The 15154-nt window shown below is 48.5% G+C and overlaps 1 protein-coding gene across 4 annotated transcripts in view; it reads right to left on the reverse strand.

Moving 5' to 3' along the window:
* Positions 1-15154, reverse strand: part of OTOF (otoferlin) — a 203173-nt gene that overhangs the window by 57927 nt on the left and 130092 nt on the right. For all 4 annotated transcript variants that reach the window (XM_081854517.1, XM_081854516.1, XM_081854518.1 and 1 more), the window contains 8 exons: positions 14038-14138; positions 13736-13826; positions 9659-9775; positions 7408-7560; positions 6792-6981; positions 4881-5005; positions 3911-4045; positions 2302-2463 (listed from right to left, as the gene is read on the reverse strand). In XM_081854517.1, coding sequence (XP_081710643.1) covers positions 2302-2463; positions 3911-4045; positions 4881-5005; positions 6792-6981; positions 7408-7560; positions 9659-9775; positions 13736-13826; positions 14038-14138 — 1074 coding nt within the window. The remainder of the gene's footprint in view (positions 1-2301; positions 2464-3910; positions 4046-4880; positions 5006-6791; positions 6982-7407; positions 7561-9658; positions 9776-13735; positions 13827-14037; positions 14139-15154) is intronic.

The raw sequence follows: 15154 nt of genomic DNA on the forward strand, positions 1-15154 counted from the left end.
CAGCTTATTTCTCTACACTAACTCAGCCTACCCACAGACTCTATCCCAATTCACTCCCACTCCAACCAACCACCCAACTCCCAACGAACTTCTCCCAGATCTGATTTTATAGTCCCTCTGACTCCACCCCCCTGGGTTCTGATTGGGTAACTTGTTTAACTAATTCACCTCCAGCACGCTCATATGTTAACGTCCCAGGAATGGCTTTGAGCAGGTGAGAATGGCTGCAGGGGCACAATTCGGGGGATCTTCCTGGCTTTGCCTTTGTGCACAGACCCCCAAAACATAACCCCAGTGTACCATATTTTTCACTCTATAGGACGCACTTTTCCCCCTCCATAAATTAAGGGGAAATGTGTGTGCGTCCTATAGAGCAAATGCAGGCTGTGCGGCTAAGCCAAAAGCCAGAACAGGGAGAGAGAGCGCTGCACAGTGCTCCGTCTCACTGTTCCAGCTTGGGGTTAGCTGCACAAAGCCTCCACAGGGCAGTGGGGTGAAGGCACCCCGCTGCCCTGCGGAGGCTTCAGAGGCTGTCCCCGAAGCCGGAACAGCGAGATGGAGTGCTGCGCAATGCTCCGTCTCGCTGTTCTAGCTTGGGGATGGCTGCGCAAAGCCTCTGCAGGGCAGTGGGGTGAAGGCAATTCTCTCCCCCCCCCCCCGTTCTCCCCCTCCTATGGTCCGGTGCGTCCTATGGTCCAGTGCGTCCTATAGAGCAAAAAATACGGTAAGTTTCAGGCCTACAGTACTAGCTGCCTGGGAACTATAACAGAAAAGTTCGTTAGGTTTTGGCCCAGTTCTCCAACCTGTGAAAGTCATCCCAGAACCTGATTCTATCTTCTGTTGATGCAGAATTCACCTTTTTTGCTCCTGCATCACGCTGTGGACTCATGTTAAGCTTGTGGTCCACTAAGACTCCTAAACCCTTTTCGCATGTCCTGCTGGCAAGCCAGGTGGCCCCACCCCCAATTCTTATATTTGTGCATCTGGTTCTTCCCTACCTGTGCTCATTGTGCACATATGACTGCATATCATCTGATCCATCCACACTAATTATTAACTTTGCAGGTGATACCACCATAACGGGCCTAATTGTAGGCGCAGATGAATCAGTGTACGGGGGGAGGTTCAAAAAGTATCTACATGGTGCTTAGAGAATAACTTGCACCTAAATATTAGCAAGACAAAGGAGATGGTGTTGGAGGGGAACCTGCCCCATTGTATATCAGAGGGGGGCGCTGTATGGAGAGAGTCTCCTCCTTTAAATTCCTGGGAGTTTACTTTAGTGAGGACCTCACTTGGAAAATCAACACAACTCAGGTGGTCAGAAAGGCCCAACAGAGACTCCATTTCCTCAGGGTCTTGCGAAAGAATAATGTTAAACAACAATTGATGAACTCCTTCTACCGGTCCACAATAGAAAGTGTCCTTTCATATTGTATCACAGTGTGATATGTTGGCTTGACAGCCATGGACAGAAAGTCTCTACAGAGGGTGGTGATATCATGGGCTGTCCCTTGAGTCCGCTAGATGACATCGCAAGGGATCGTTGCCTTAGGAGAGTGAGAAAAATTCTCAGGGATGACTCACACACCGGCCATCACCTCTTTAATCTTATACCCTCAGGCAGGAGATATAGAAATATAATCAGCCATACCGACAGGCTAAAATATAGCTTCTATCTGTGGGCTGTTAGGCTATTGAACGGAAAATAACATAGCGCAACTGACTTGCGAGGTGGTGTGTTGTTCGATAAGCACACAGAGTGCAATGAGATTGAGTGTTGGGGGGGGAGGGAGGCTCGTTTAAGTCCCTGCAGGAGGAGTGCTCGCCTCCAGGCTAGGGGAGGCGAGTCACCTGGGGATCGGGGCCGCCCCATGCCTCGGGGCAGATAAAAGCCAGCCAGCCCCAGTCCCAAGTTGCGGGAGCAACATCGTTGGTTGTCAGTTCCAGCCTGTTCCCTGACCTGCTTCACTGCCGGAGCTCCTGACCTCACCTGACTCCCTGCCTTGGACCCAGCTTCAATTTCTACGGACTGCCTCCATATTGCACCATCATCCTCAGACTGGACTCGGACCTCACTTCTCGGTTAGCCCATGGGACCAGCACACTGTCTAAGTGTAGAACCTCACATTTGCCAAAATTCATTTGGCACAGTCCTCCAAGCCCTGAAGGCCATCTCAAAACCTGGTTCTATTCTGAGGCATCAGCTACCCCTCTTAGTCTCATTTGGGGACCTCAGGCTCAGCCAGGTTTGAGCCACTTGCCCCCCCCCCCATGCATGCGTCCTGGAGATACCATTACCTGGAGAAGTTCAAAGGCAGCCAGCAGGTCCCCGGCAGTGGAGTTGCCCCGGTAGATCTGATAGTACTCTAGCTGGGGCGGGAAGCGGGGCGGACAGTACTCCTCATCTGACATCTTCACCACGGGCTTGGCAAATGTTCGGCCCATAAAGTCAGCCTTTCCCTGGAAGGAGATGGAAAAGGTGGAGAGCTCCGTTGGTTGAGCATGAGACCCTCAATCTCAGGGTTGTGGCTTCCATCCATTCCAAACAAGATCTCAGCTAGTCTGCTCTGAATATCTAGCTTGATTCTTGGTCCTCAAAGCAGCATGGTGGACCACAGACCAAAAATGGTGGGGCAGGGAGGGTGTGACAGGAGACGTCACTATGGGGAGCTCCAGAGGTCCAGACTCAAAACACGTGAGCAGTGCTGGATGCGAGATCTCTCCCACCAGGGACTGGGTAGAGGAGGAATGGTGGAGACCATCTCCCCAGCCTGACCCCTCCAGAGAAGAAGACAGTTCAAAATTACTAGTGGGGTTTGAGGGAGGTCACAGCTCAGAGGAAGATGAGGGGGGAAGTTGGGAAATAATGGGAGGAGGAGGAGAAGGCAGAGTCGGAGTAGCTGGCTGACACTAGAAAGCATTCCAGACCCACCATCTCCCAGAACCCGGCGAGCCTTGAAAGTAGGAGAGCAAAGAGCCTGAAAACAGATAATCGTCAAGGGAGTGGTGCTGTTGGCGAATGAGGAAGTGGGAGAGAAGGGGCATGGAGATTTACTCGGGACAACACCATTATTTGAAAAGGCTGCATTTCCAAGCCTCTCTCTGTAAATATTGAATAAGCAAGCAGGTGGTAAGGACTTTTCCTTGTCTTATACGTTCCTGGCAACCTGGGTCGGTTCCTCTTCTGCCTGACACAATGCAGGTAAAGAAGTCTGCTTCCCCACTATGCTATGATTCCCACCACTTCCCTTCCCGGCCCCTTTGTGACAGCTTGGGATTCGGACTGGGATGCTGAACCTGAGGGATCCCAGCCTGCGCAGGATTCCCCGCCTCCAGAACCAGCTGAGCCGGGGCTGGGGCATGAGCCTGAAGGGTCCTCACCTGTGCTTGATCCTCAGGTGCATGCACAAGCTGAGTCTGCTCTGGCTCCTGAGGTGATGGAGGACCCATTGCCTGCAGCTGCTCCACTCTCAGCCCCGTCAGAGGAAGCTGAGGTTGCCTCTGGGTCCGATAACCCTCCAGCCTCTCCTGAGCTGCAGAGGCTCAGGGCAGAGAGGCGGAGGGAACTAAGTTCCCGCAGGAGGAGTGCTCGCCTCCAGGCCAGGAGAGGCAAGTCACCAGAGGATCAGGGAGTCCTATGCCTCGGGGCAGATAAAAGCCGACCAGCCCCAGTCCCAAGTTGTGGGAGCAACATGGTTGATTGCCAGTTCCTGCCTGAACCCTGTCCTGCTTTCCTGCTTTCCCCGCCCTGGCTCCCTGCTTGCAAGCCTGTTCCTGACTTCACCCGACTCCCTGCCCTCCACCCAGCTTCAGCTGCTAAGGACTGCCTCCATGTTACACCTCTGACCACGGACCGGACTTGGACCTCACCTCTCGGGTAACCCACAGGACCAGCACACCCTCTTACCACGGTGTCCTGGTCATAGATCTCGATGACAATGATGGGAGGGTCGTCCCGCATCTCATGGACTTCCCCATATAGCTCCACGTTGTCAAACACCAGCAGCTGGTCCCACGTGGGGCAAAGTGTCTCCTGGAGGACCTGAAAAGAGGAGGAGGAGGAGGAAGGACTCAAGGTGTGCATGAACCTCTTCCTTCAAACCCCATATTCCATTTCTTTCAGTTTTCCCTGAAATTCTGCAGAGCTTTTGCTTACAGCAGGAACTGCTGCTATATTCCTTCTGGAATTTTGCATTTGAGGCAACCACTATCTTTGTCTTTGTTTGGTGGGTGTCAGAGATGGGGCCTTTTCTACAGGGGCATCTAAATTCTGAAGCCACCTCCACATTTAAGCACCTTTTTTTAAAAAAATCATTTTTATACAGGAAGGCCTTTTGCAAAATTGGCAGGCAAAAAGTTGCTAAATGTGTGTATTAGGAGAAAATCACAATAAAATGGATTTTGAGAATAACTTTTCTTTTTTTAAAAAACAAGACAGATGCAGAATTGCAGAAAACTGAAGACTGGAATCTACACTTTGGAACTCCCTGCCAATTGATATCGGGCAGTTTCCTGCTAAAGCCATTATCGTTTAAACAAGCCCAATCACGTGTTTTAATCCATTTTTGGTCTTTTGTTGTTTTAACTTTTCAGAAGTCTTAAATTACTATTGTTTTCTTGTTTATAATTTTCTTGTTTTGGTTTTTTTTGCAAACCCGTTTGAGATTTGTTTTGTTTTACAACCAAGCAGGGTATTAATTTTATGAAATGGATAATAAAAACGTGGAACTGGGAGGAAACCGTACTGGAAAGGTTTGGCCACCCTCAACAGGAGCCACGAGCCATTTGGGCTGCATGGAACATCACTTCCGCTTTTAACAAGCAAGAAATTCAGACAAGGACCAGTCATCTCTGAATCACATATCTCCTCCTCTTACCTCCGTGCACTGACTCTGCGTGATGAAAAAGACCCGGGCAAAGGGATCGGAGAGGCCACTGCTGTCAGCTGCGAAGAGACTCCTGGCTTGGTACATGTGGACACGAAGCTGGAAGACCTGCTTCACTGCACAGGGGAAAGGAAAGGAAAGAGAGGGAGGTGACTCCGTGTGGATTTGGGGCAGCGACAGAGGACCACAAGTTTAGCTGACACCGTAAACGGAATGTACAAAATTCGCACTTTGCAAACGAATGCACGAACCAAACTGCAGCACTTCTTCGAAATTTGCAGTTCTGCGAAATTTGGGGTGCAGTTCCCCAGCCAGAGATTGCACAGGAGGATGTGTATATTGGCGAAAATAATGTATTAAAAATGCATTGTGTTAGGGGGAAGTGTGTTTGGAGGGAGTGGAATACATTGTAATGGGGGGAATACATTGTATTAGGAGGATATTGTTTTTTGGGGGGGATGCTTTCACTAGTCAAAAGTATGTACAAAAAATGTGCATCAAGAGAAATATACAGTCATACCTCGGGTTGAAGTTGCTTCAGGTTGAGCGTTTTTGGGTTGCACTACGCGGCGACCCAGAAGTAACGGAACACGTTACTTCCGGGGTTTGCCGCTCGCGCATGTGCAGACGCTCAAAATGACATCGTGCGCATGCACAGAAATGGTGAATTGTGACCCGCGCACGCAATTTCTGCTCAGGATGCAAACGGGGCTCCGGAACAGATCCTGTTCGCATCCAGAGGTACCACTGTAAATCCTTTTTTAAAATAAATTGCAGGCGTTTGCAGAAAGCCACTTCTGAGCTAGGGAGGAGGTGGGGTTGCGGGCTTCACGCCCCTCCCCCCATACGTGGGGGCTGGCTTACAGCCCCCACGATACTAGGGGAATCCTTGGATGCGTCATCCCCCTGACCAGCCAATCGGCTGGCCCGGGAGGTGGGGCCAGCCCTATTTAGGGCCGGCGCGGCCAAGGATCTCCCTCTTTCCGTGCCTCAGCTGATCAGGTTTTCCCTCCCCTCCCACCCGTTAGGCTAGGCTCTCCGACATTGCTATGGACTTCTGTTGGTCGCTGTCAAGGAGCCTGGTAGGAATTGTTTACAATTGGCAGATTAGCACCAGCCACTTGGTTTTCGCCTACCTCGTAGCAAACCGTCACAACTCCCCGGTACTGGCGGTTAGGCATTGGTAGGGGTATTATTATGCAGATGAAGGGGGGAGGAAGCGCCATCACCTTCCCCAAAAACAAAGGGTAGTCTGGTAAAGTATTCCGGGGGGCGTGGCCTTGTCTTAAGCCTATGGAGGTGTGGGCCCACTGCACGCACCCGAGCATTGACCCCGGGGGAGCTCCTAGTTGATGTGCATCAGTGGGACTCCCCCTACTGGTGGTTAACCCTCACCGGTCTTCATGCAATCAGGCTGAAGCCGGTTAGTTGATAGGACCAATGCCTAAGCCAATACCGCTCAATTCCTGCAATTAATAAAGATGTGGCCTAATTTGACCCATTAACTCAAATTCTTGTGTCTCGTGTCTTTATTTCTGAGGGGGGAGGCGGGAACTCGCCACGCAAATGGGATGATCTGAAGAATGGGAAAATGAGAAACAGAGAGACGCTGAAATTGTTGGATTCATGCACCCCAAGGAGTGATACACATTTGGCATTTGCCTGAGTGTAGCCATTGGGCATCTTTTAAGGTGATCCTTTCATAAGACCTTAGGACCTGCCTTCAGTACAAAAGGCTGAGCCTGGGCCAAATTTAACACAGTCAGGAAGACAGTGCCTCTGTGCGTGCTCCGGGTGCCTTAAAGAAGACCTGCCCTGCCACACCTGGGATTACAGGTAGGGCACAAAGGTGAACCTGTGGGGTCCCCGGCCACACTAGAAGCAAGGAAGGGGTTCTCTTACTGTTGTACAGGAGGCTGATGGGTGGGAAGGAAGGGATGTTCTGGCCCTTGGGAAGTTTCTTCTCCTCAAAGCCGCAGGGAAGGCCACTGAGGAAGTCCTTGCGCTGTTTGTTGAGCCCCAGCCACAAATAGATCTCCATCTTGGCTTGCACTGTCCAGCCGGCCGGCCCAAAACCTTTTTTCCCTGGTAACTGAGTGAAGAAAGGCCAAGGGAGAGAGAGAGAGAGAGAGAGAGAGCGCGCATTACACAACCTTCACTTTTCTCTGAGCACCAGAAGTCCCCTTTCTTTTTTATTTTTGTTATTTTGCAATTTAATCTTCATTGGTTTTTAATATTGGATCCATTTGCTGCAAAAAGAACCAAAGAAAAGTTGTGGCCATATTTAGCCCATTAACCTTAAGAATTGTGTCTCGTGTCATTATTTCCATCTCTGCCACTCTGAGATGACAATGGAGCAGACAAGAGGACTTTGGCACTTGAGATGCTTCTTATCCACCTAACCTCTTTTCTAAATTGCACCTCTCATGCCCTCCCCCCTCCCTCCCAGCCTCCCCTCATCCGTCCGCCCATCAAACTGCGTCCCAAGGAGGGGGTTAAAAAGCAGCCGCCACGTCACCCTCAGGAAGACGGTCTTCACTTTGGCGCAGTCCTTCCCCGTTTCCTCGTCCACGATGGAGTAGAGGATGTCCTTGGAGGGGATGCGGGCGTAGGCGATGCGCTTGTTGTTGCTCATCATCCATATGAAGACGTCCGGGATGCTGTGCTGGGGCTGGGAAGGGAGGAGAGGGAGCAGAGAGAAGGTTCAAGAGCTGAGAAGCACCCAGGAACACTGGAGCTTGCCTCTCTATCCATCGCAACCAAGTGCACCCAGGAGCAGGCCCAGACAGATGGGGGGCCATATGGGCCACTTGGCCCGGGCCTCCGATTCCAAAGAGGGCTTCGGTCAGCATATTCACAATCACAGGGGATGCACTGGGGTGAACGTGGAAGCACAAAGGTGGTGGCGGGCGGATTCCCTGGGGCCCTGGCTGGCAGCATGAGAGAATAGCTTCCCGACGTCCGGAGTGGGACCTGCGATCAGCTCCGCAGAGGAGCGCGGAACGGGCACCAGGTGGCCAAGGCTCCAGCAGCCAGCGCGCCACAAATGTAATGGCGGACCACTTTTTCATGCTGTTAAAAGTTGGTGAGTTTTTGTTTGAAATCTTGTTTGCCAAAAATTAAAACCACACGTACCTTAAAGATAAGTGTGTTGGCCTTCTTATCGCTAATTTTTTTTTTGGAAAAGGATGAAAAAATGATGAAGATGTGGCCATTTGTTTAAAATTTTGTTGACTTGGCCAGGAATATTACTTACCCTCGAGGAGTACATATAGCTCAATGAGGATAAAATTGGGTGGAAACCATGTTTTTTAAAGAAATAGTGGCTTAGGAGCAATAGTGGCTTTCTCACAAGCATACGTCTTTTTTAAGAGTAGAATAAGAAGACAGAGAAGTTTTAATTATAATTATATTAATTATATTATAAACTGGAACATGTCCAGAGGAGGGCAACCAAAATGGTCAAAGGCCTGGAAACGATGCCTTATGAGGAACGACTAAGGGAGCTGGGCATGTTTAGCCTGGAGAAGAGGAGGTTAAGGGGTGATATGATAGCCATGTTCAAATATATAAAAGGATGTCACATAGAGGAGGGAGAAAGGTTGTTTTCTGCTGCTCCAGAGAAGCGGACACGGAGCAATGGTTCCACACTACAAGAAAGAAGATTCCACCTAAACATTAGGAAGAACTTCCTGACAGTGAGAGCTGTTCGACAGTGGAATTTGCTGCCAAGGAGTGTGGTGGAGTCTCCTTCTTTGGAGGTCTTTAAGCAGAGGCTTGACAACCATATGTCAGGAGTGCTCTGATGGTGTTTCCTGCTTGGCAGGGGGTTGGACTCCATGGCCCTTGTGGTCTCTTCCAACTCTATGATTCTATGAGATTTTACCCAGGGTAAAAAAAGGGGGGGCACATTATCTACCTGGCCTGGTCCTCTGCAAGGCCCTGCCCAGGTCACCTCACCCAGAAGCCCAGGAAATAACACCTGGGGAAGCCACTCCCCATTTTCAAGCACCAGCTCTCACTTCCTGTTCTAAGGGTTTTCCCCAGTCTCTCTCGAACTTGGTTCTCCTGGTCTCTGCCTGATTCTTCTTGCTGCCTTTGGACTCTGCCTGCCTGTGAACTCAGCTCCTCTTGAACTCGGCTCCTGGCCCCCCAAATACTTGCCCCCCTAGCGTAACAGCCTTCCTGCTTCAAGAGGCAATTTGCCCACAATCCGCTGTACACCTACCCTCATGGCTGGATATGCCACCTGGATCCAGTGCAGACTTCATAGAACCACAGTATAATAAATAATACCGTAAAAATACCGTAATGCATCATACATTAAAAGCTTTCCTAAGCAGGGCTGCTTTTAGATATCTTCTAAAAGTCAGATAGTTGTTTATCTCCTTGGCATCGGCTGGGAGGGCGCTCCACAGGGCGGGTGCCACCACCGAGAAGGCCCTATGCCTGGTTCCCTGTAACTTGGCTTCTTGCAGCGAGGGAACTGCCAAAAGGCCCTCAGCGCTGGACCTCAGTGTCTGGGCTGAATGATGGGGGTGGAGACACTTCTTCAGGTATACTGGACCGAGGCCATTTAGGGCTTTCAAGGTCAGCACCAACACTTTGAATTGTGCTCGGAAACGTACACAGATTAGGAAGGAGATCAAAGGGTCATTCAATCCAGCCCTCTGTGTTTCCCGGTTCCTGCATGTTTGGCTGCTCAAAGCCCAGTGCTGAGATATTTAATCAAGGCTCAAGTTTCATATGGATGAACCTGGTCACCTCACCTCATCTGCCAGGAACCGCAGCTTTTGCAAGAAGTTCTGTGCCTGCTTCAGCTTGTCTCTGATGGTGGTTTTCTTGACCTGGGATCTCATGGTCTTGGCCTGCTGGCCCATTGTCTCCTGCATGGTGTTTGATGCAAGGAGAGAGAGAGAGAGAGAGAGAGAGAGAGAGAGAGAGAGAGAGAGAGAGAGAGACGTCATGGGGATGAAAGAGGAGGAAGCAGTGGGCTGCAAAAATGACATGAATTTTGGAAATGGAAGGGGGTGAGACTCAACATCCCTGTCTACTTTGGTGGTGAGAGAGGTTGGGGTTGGCCTGGGGTGTGGCTGTCCATTTGCGGTTGGCTGTGGTGGTCTTTGTTTTCATGTGTGAGTGGGGTAGGTGGGTGTTTTGGATCAGGTTAGCCATATTGATTTGTATGCTGTTGGTGGATTTTTGTCATTATCCTGTTGGGCTGTGTATGTGATAAAGGGGAGCCATACTGGGGTGAAGGCGTCTTCTTCTATTTGTCCCTGTGTCAGTTTCAGTTTATTGGTTAATTTTTCTAGTAAGGCTGTTTCCTATACTATTTGGTACCATTGATCCATGCTTACTCCTGACAGGTCTCTCCAGTGTCTGGTTATGATGTTTCTGGCTGCTGAAAATAGGTGGGTTATGAGTTCTTTGCGGTGTAAATGGGCATTACAGTGGTACCTCAGGTTAAGTACTTAATTCGTTCCAGAGGTCCATACTTAACCTGAAACTGTTCTTAACCTGAAGCACCACTTTAGCTAATGGGGCCTCCTGCTGCCGCTGTGCTGCAGAACACGATTTCTGTTCTCATCCTGAAGCAAAGTTCTTAACCTGAAGCACTATTTCTGGGTTAGCGGAGTCTGTAACCTGCAGGGTATGTAAGCTGAAGCGTATGTAACCTGAGGTACCACTGTATTGTCTTGGAAGATGTTTAGTAGGGCCAATTCTGGGGTGATTTCTAATACTTGCTTGGTTATTTTACTTATTTCTCGTATGGTTGTTGTCCAAAGGAACACAAGCGAACAGCAAAGAACCTGCACAAGCAACGCTGACACCAAACCCTACATATAGTAAGTGAAACAGAAACATCGCCACCCGACCCCAACCCCACCCATCTTTCCCCCCCCTCCACCTCTCTCCCACTTTTCTTCCCAATATCGCAACAAATGAAACTGATTTGTAAAAATGTTACATGGAGGGAAAAAATACGAGAGAGAGAAACATTGCAAACTTTTGTAAATCAAGAAAATCTTTAATAAAATAATAATAATAATAATAATAATAATAATAATAAACATCCTTGTCTACTAAACTGGGGTCACTGCAGGCTCTGCTGATGTCTGTTGCTATCTTACTTTATAAAATGTGATTGTTCAAACAGGTGGTCTTGGAGAAAGGCATGTTGGCAAACACCAAAGCAGTGGGGATTTCCTACATTTGCTGGCTCATCCAATGTCCAGAAATCAATCAAGCCAGCAAATGCAATAGTACTTCTTGTTCCTGTTTTTGAGCCCACAAATGATCCACAATCAATTGCATTCCCTTCCCCACAATTGCACCTTATTTCCTTGGCACTGAAATGTAATGGCCCATTGGTCAGCAAGGTTTGGAAGTCCCTCCCTCCGAAGACAATGGAGAGAGTCTTTAAAAGAGCCTCCCTGCAGTTGTGTTCACTCTCATCATCCGGGATGCAGACCTAATTTGGGGCGAAGATGACTTTCCTCGCTGCTTACTTGTGTGGGTCATTCTTGCAGTCACAACTAACCATTCATGTTTTGGCTGATAGGCACATGAAAAGGCTGAGGGTCACAGAACTTTCCTGTAAAAATTGCTAGAAAGAACTCCAAGCAGACACATGGGTGTCTGAGCTCCATAGCTCAGACACAATTTTGAACTTAGATTCTGTACTTTTGTAATTCAGATGGTAGATATAAACCCGCCTTCTTTTCGCTACTGCAATTGCTGCTTCGATACCCACTTAGGCAAGTAAACGTTACTTTTACTTTTTTACGAAACAATGTATGTGTGATTGTTATTTTTAAGGGGGAGAAAATGGGTAATACCAGGAGAATCTAGTCTGCCTTCAGAGCACCCCGGATTATTGTTTGTAGAAGCTAAGATATAGCTTGTCTCAGCTTCCAAGTTTAAGCTGCAAAGGATGATACTCCGCTGATCTCACAAAAATGAGCGAGGAAGGATAATAACTGGCGTCTAAATGCATTCCCACAATGGGTAACAGCTATAGTGTCAGGAATAGGCTAGGATTAGTTTAATTTTAGAGCACAATGCTCTGGTTTATTTTGTATTCTGTTTTGACCTTCTGCTTGCTTTTCCTCCACCTTTTATTTTTAATAATATTTCATAATTTGACCATTGATGTGTGTGTGTAAATTTTAGAATCCTCCACGTCACTTGGAATTCATGCTACTGGAAGTTTAGGATGAGGGTTGTAAGAGACCACCATCTCTGCCTTTACACTCTGATAGGTATCCGTGTTGGTCTGCCATAGTCAAAACAAAATAAAAAAAATCCTTCCAGTAGCACCTTAAAGACCAACTAAGTTAGTTCTAGGTATGAGCTTTCGTGTGCATGCACACTTCTTCAGATACACTGAAACAGAAGTCACCAGACCCTTCTAAATAGTGGGAAGGTGGGGAGGGGTATTACTCAGAAGGGTGGTGGGAATTCTCAAGCTCTGGGAGGAAGACCTTTCATTGCCTACAGACAGCCACCCAATCTTAAACAACTCCTAACCCACAATAATACTACTACCAGACTTAACACGGACACTGGCACCAGAGCCTGCAATAAACCCAGCTGCCAACTTTGCTGCCACATACACCCGGACAACACCATTACTGGCCCCAACAACATCACACATACCATCTCGGGACTATTTAATTGCTCATCGTCTAACATTGTGTATGCCATCAAATGCCAACAGTGTCCTTCAGCTCTCTATATTGGACAAACAGGCCAAACCTTACGCCAAAGGATAAACGGACATAAATCTGACATCAGGAATCACAAGACAGAGAAACCAGTAGGAGAACATTTCAATCTCCCAGGACATTCTATACAAGATCTCAAAGTAGCTGTTCTATTACAAAGGAATTTCAGAAATAGACTGGAAAGAGAAGCTGCTGAATTGCAACTTATTACCAAACTTAAAACCATGGAGAGACCTGGTCTGAACAAAGACATTGGATTCTTATCTCATTATACATGACAAAGCCATTTTTCACCTTCTCACCCCTTGCTTTTTCCTGTAAGACCTATTGCAGTCGTTAAGAGTCGTCAACAGGCTCATCACAGCTATCTGCCTATCACCCATTCCCACCACCCTTCTGAGTAATACCCCTCCCCACCTTCTCACTATATAGAAGGGTCTGGTGACTTCTGTTTCAGTGTATCTGAAGAAGTGTGCATGCACACGAAAGCTCATACCTAGAACTAACTTAGTTGGTCTTTAAGGTGCTACTGGAAGGAATCTTTTTATTTTGTTTTTACACTCTGAGTAACTCATAAGTAGAGTGCATTGCTCTGTTTCCCTACGCCCTTTTAAAATGTGGTTTGGGGTGGGGTATTGGGTTGTTGTTTTTATTTTGATTACATATTTTGTGGTTTTATATTTTGTTCTGCGAACTGCCCTGAGACGTCCGGGTATAGGAGGGTATATAAATTCAATAAATAATAATATTTTAGGAATATATATATAGAAATGTCCAGTAGCACCTTAGAGACCAACTAAGTTTGTTCTTGGTACAAGTTTTTCTGTGCATGCACACTTCTTCAGATATTTTAGGAAGTTTAGGTGGGGGAGTCCACCAGGGAAACGATCCAGCTGCTTTGATGTTGGACTAGGATATGGGAGGGTAGGGGCAGGAATGACCAGAGAATCGTGCCCACTGGCAACACTGCAGGGCTGTTGTGTTGCAATCAGGTTAGGAAAAGAGTGTGGAAAAGGCCCGCCTTCATAGCAGGCACCATGCCCATTGAACCCCCTGCCCATTCCCTTTTCCTTTTTTCCCCCCAGCTGGGGGCTCCCAACCTGGAGAGACACTCACCAGTTCCCGCATGCAGGATTTCAGCCTCTCCCGGTCCAGCCGCGTCCGGGAGGAATGGTTCTGGTCCTTGTTGGAGAGGGTCACAAACCGCCTGTTGGGACAGGTCAAAGGGTAGGGCAGAGAATGGAGACTTAAGCTGGTGCCGACAAGAAAGGGCAGCAAAGATGGTCTTGGAGGGTGTGTGTGGGTGTGTGTGTGCCCAGACTTGAGACAGTTTGGCAGTGGGCTGAATCTCATGGCCCTTCCCTTGCAACTTCCTGATATTTTGAGGGTCCTTCTCCCCCCAGTTGTGGCTGACTCACAGGCATGCACTGCTCAGCTCCTCCAGGACCCCGCGGAGGCGTCGTTCCGGGTGAGGCTTCTCAGTCTTCATCATCTCATGAACGTCATTCAAGCCTTCTTCCTGGAAGGTCAGAAACAACCGTCAATGTAGCAGGTCTACCAGGCAGGGCGGAGCTCAGGAAGACAGGTGAACTAATGCCAGTGTAGTGGAAGAAGCAAAGATACCCAGTGTTGAAGCAATGATTCTTCAACATCAACTTCGTTGGACTGGTCATGTTGTGCAGATGCCTGATGATCGTCTTCCAAAGCAACTACTCTATTCAGAACTTTAATATTGTAAGCATAATGCTGGTGGTCAACAAAAGAGGTTTAAAGACTCTCTCAAAGCAAATTTTTAAATATGTAATATAAAGGTAAAGGTAAAGGGACCCCTGGCCGTTAGGTCCAGTCGTGACCAACTCTGGGGTTGCGGTGCTCATCTCATTTTATTGGCCGAGGGAGCCAGCGTACAGCTTCCAGGTCATGTGGCCAGCATGACTAAGCCACTTCTGGCGAACCAGAGCAGCGCACGGAAACTCCGTTTACCTTCCCGCCGGAGCAGTACCTTTTTATCTACTTGCACTTTGACGTGCTTTCAAACTGCTAGGTTGGCAGGAGCAGGGACCGAGCAACAGGAGCTCACCCCATCGCGGGGATTCGAACCGCCGACCTTCTGATTGGCAAGTCCTAGGCTCTGTGGTTTAATCCACAGCACCACCCGCGTCCCTCAAAAATGTAGTATAAACACCAACAATTGGGAAACATTGGTCTGCAAGTGCTCCAATTGGAGAACAGCCTTTATCAAAGGTGACATGGGCTTTGAAGATGCTCAAACTCAGGACGCAAGGGAGAAACGTGCTAAGAGGAAGGCACGCTTGGCAAACCCTCACCGTGATCAACTCCCACCCGGAAACCAATGTCCCCACTGTGGAAGGACGTGTGGATCCAGAATTGGCCTCCACGGTCAATTACGGACTCATTGTTTAAACTATGTTTATGGAAGACAATCTTACTTGGCTACGAGGGATCGTCAAAGAAGAAGAAGATAGAATTGCAGAGTTGGAAGGGGCCGAGGGTCATCTACCAACTGGAGCCAGG

Source organism: Podarcis erhardii, assembly GCF_964252035.2.
Source record: "Podarcis erhardii genome assembly, chromosome: 3".
In the NCBI taxonomy this organism is placed as follows: domain Eukaryota; kingdom Metazoa; phylum Chordata; class Lepidosauria; order Squamata; family Lacertidae; genus Podarcis; species Podarcis erhardii.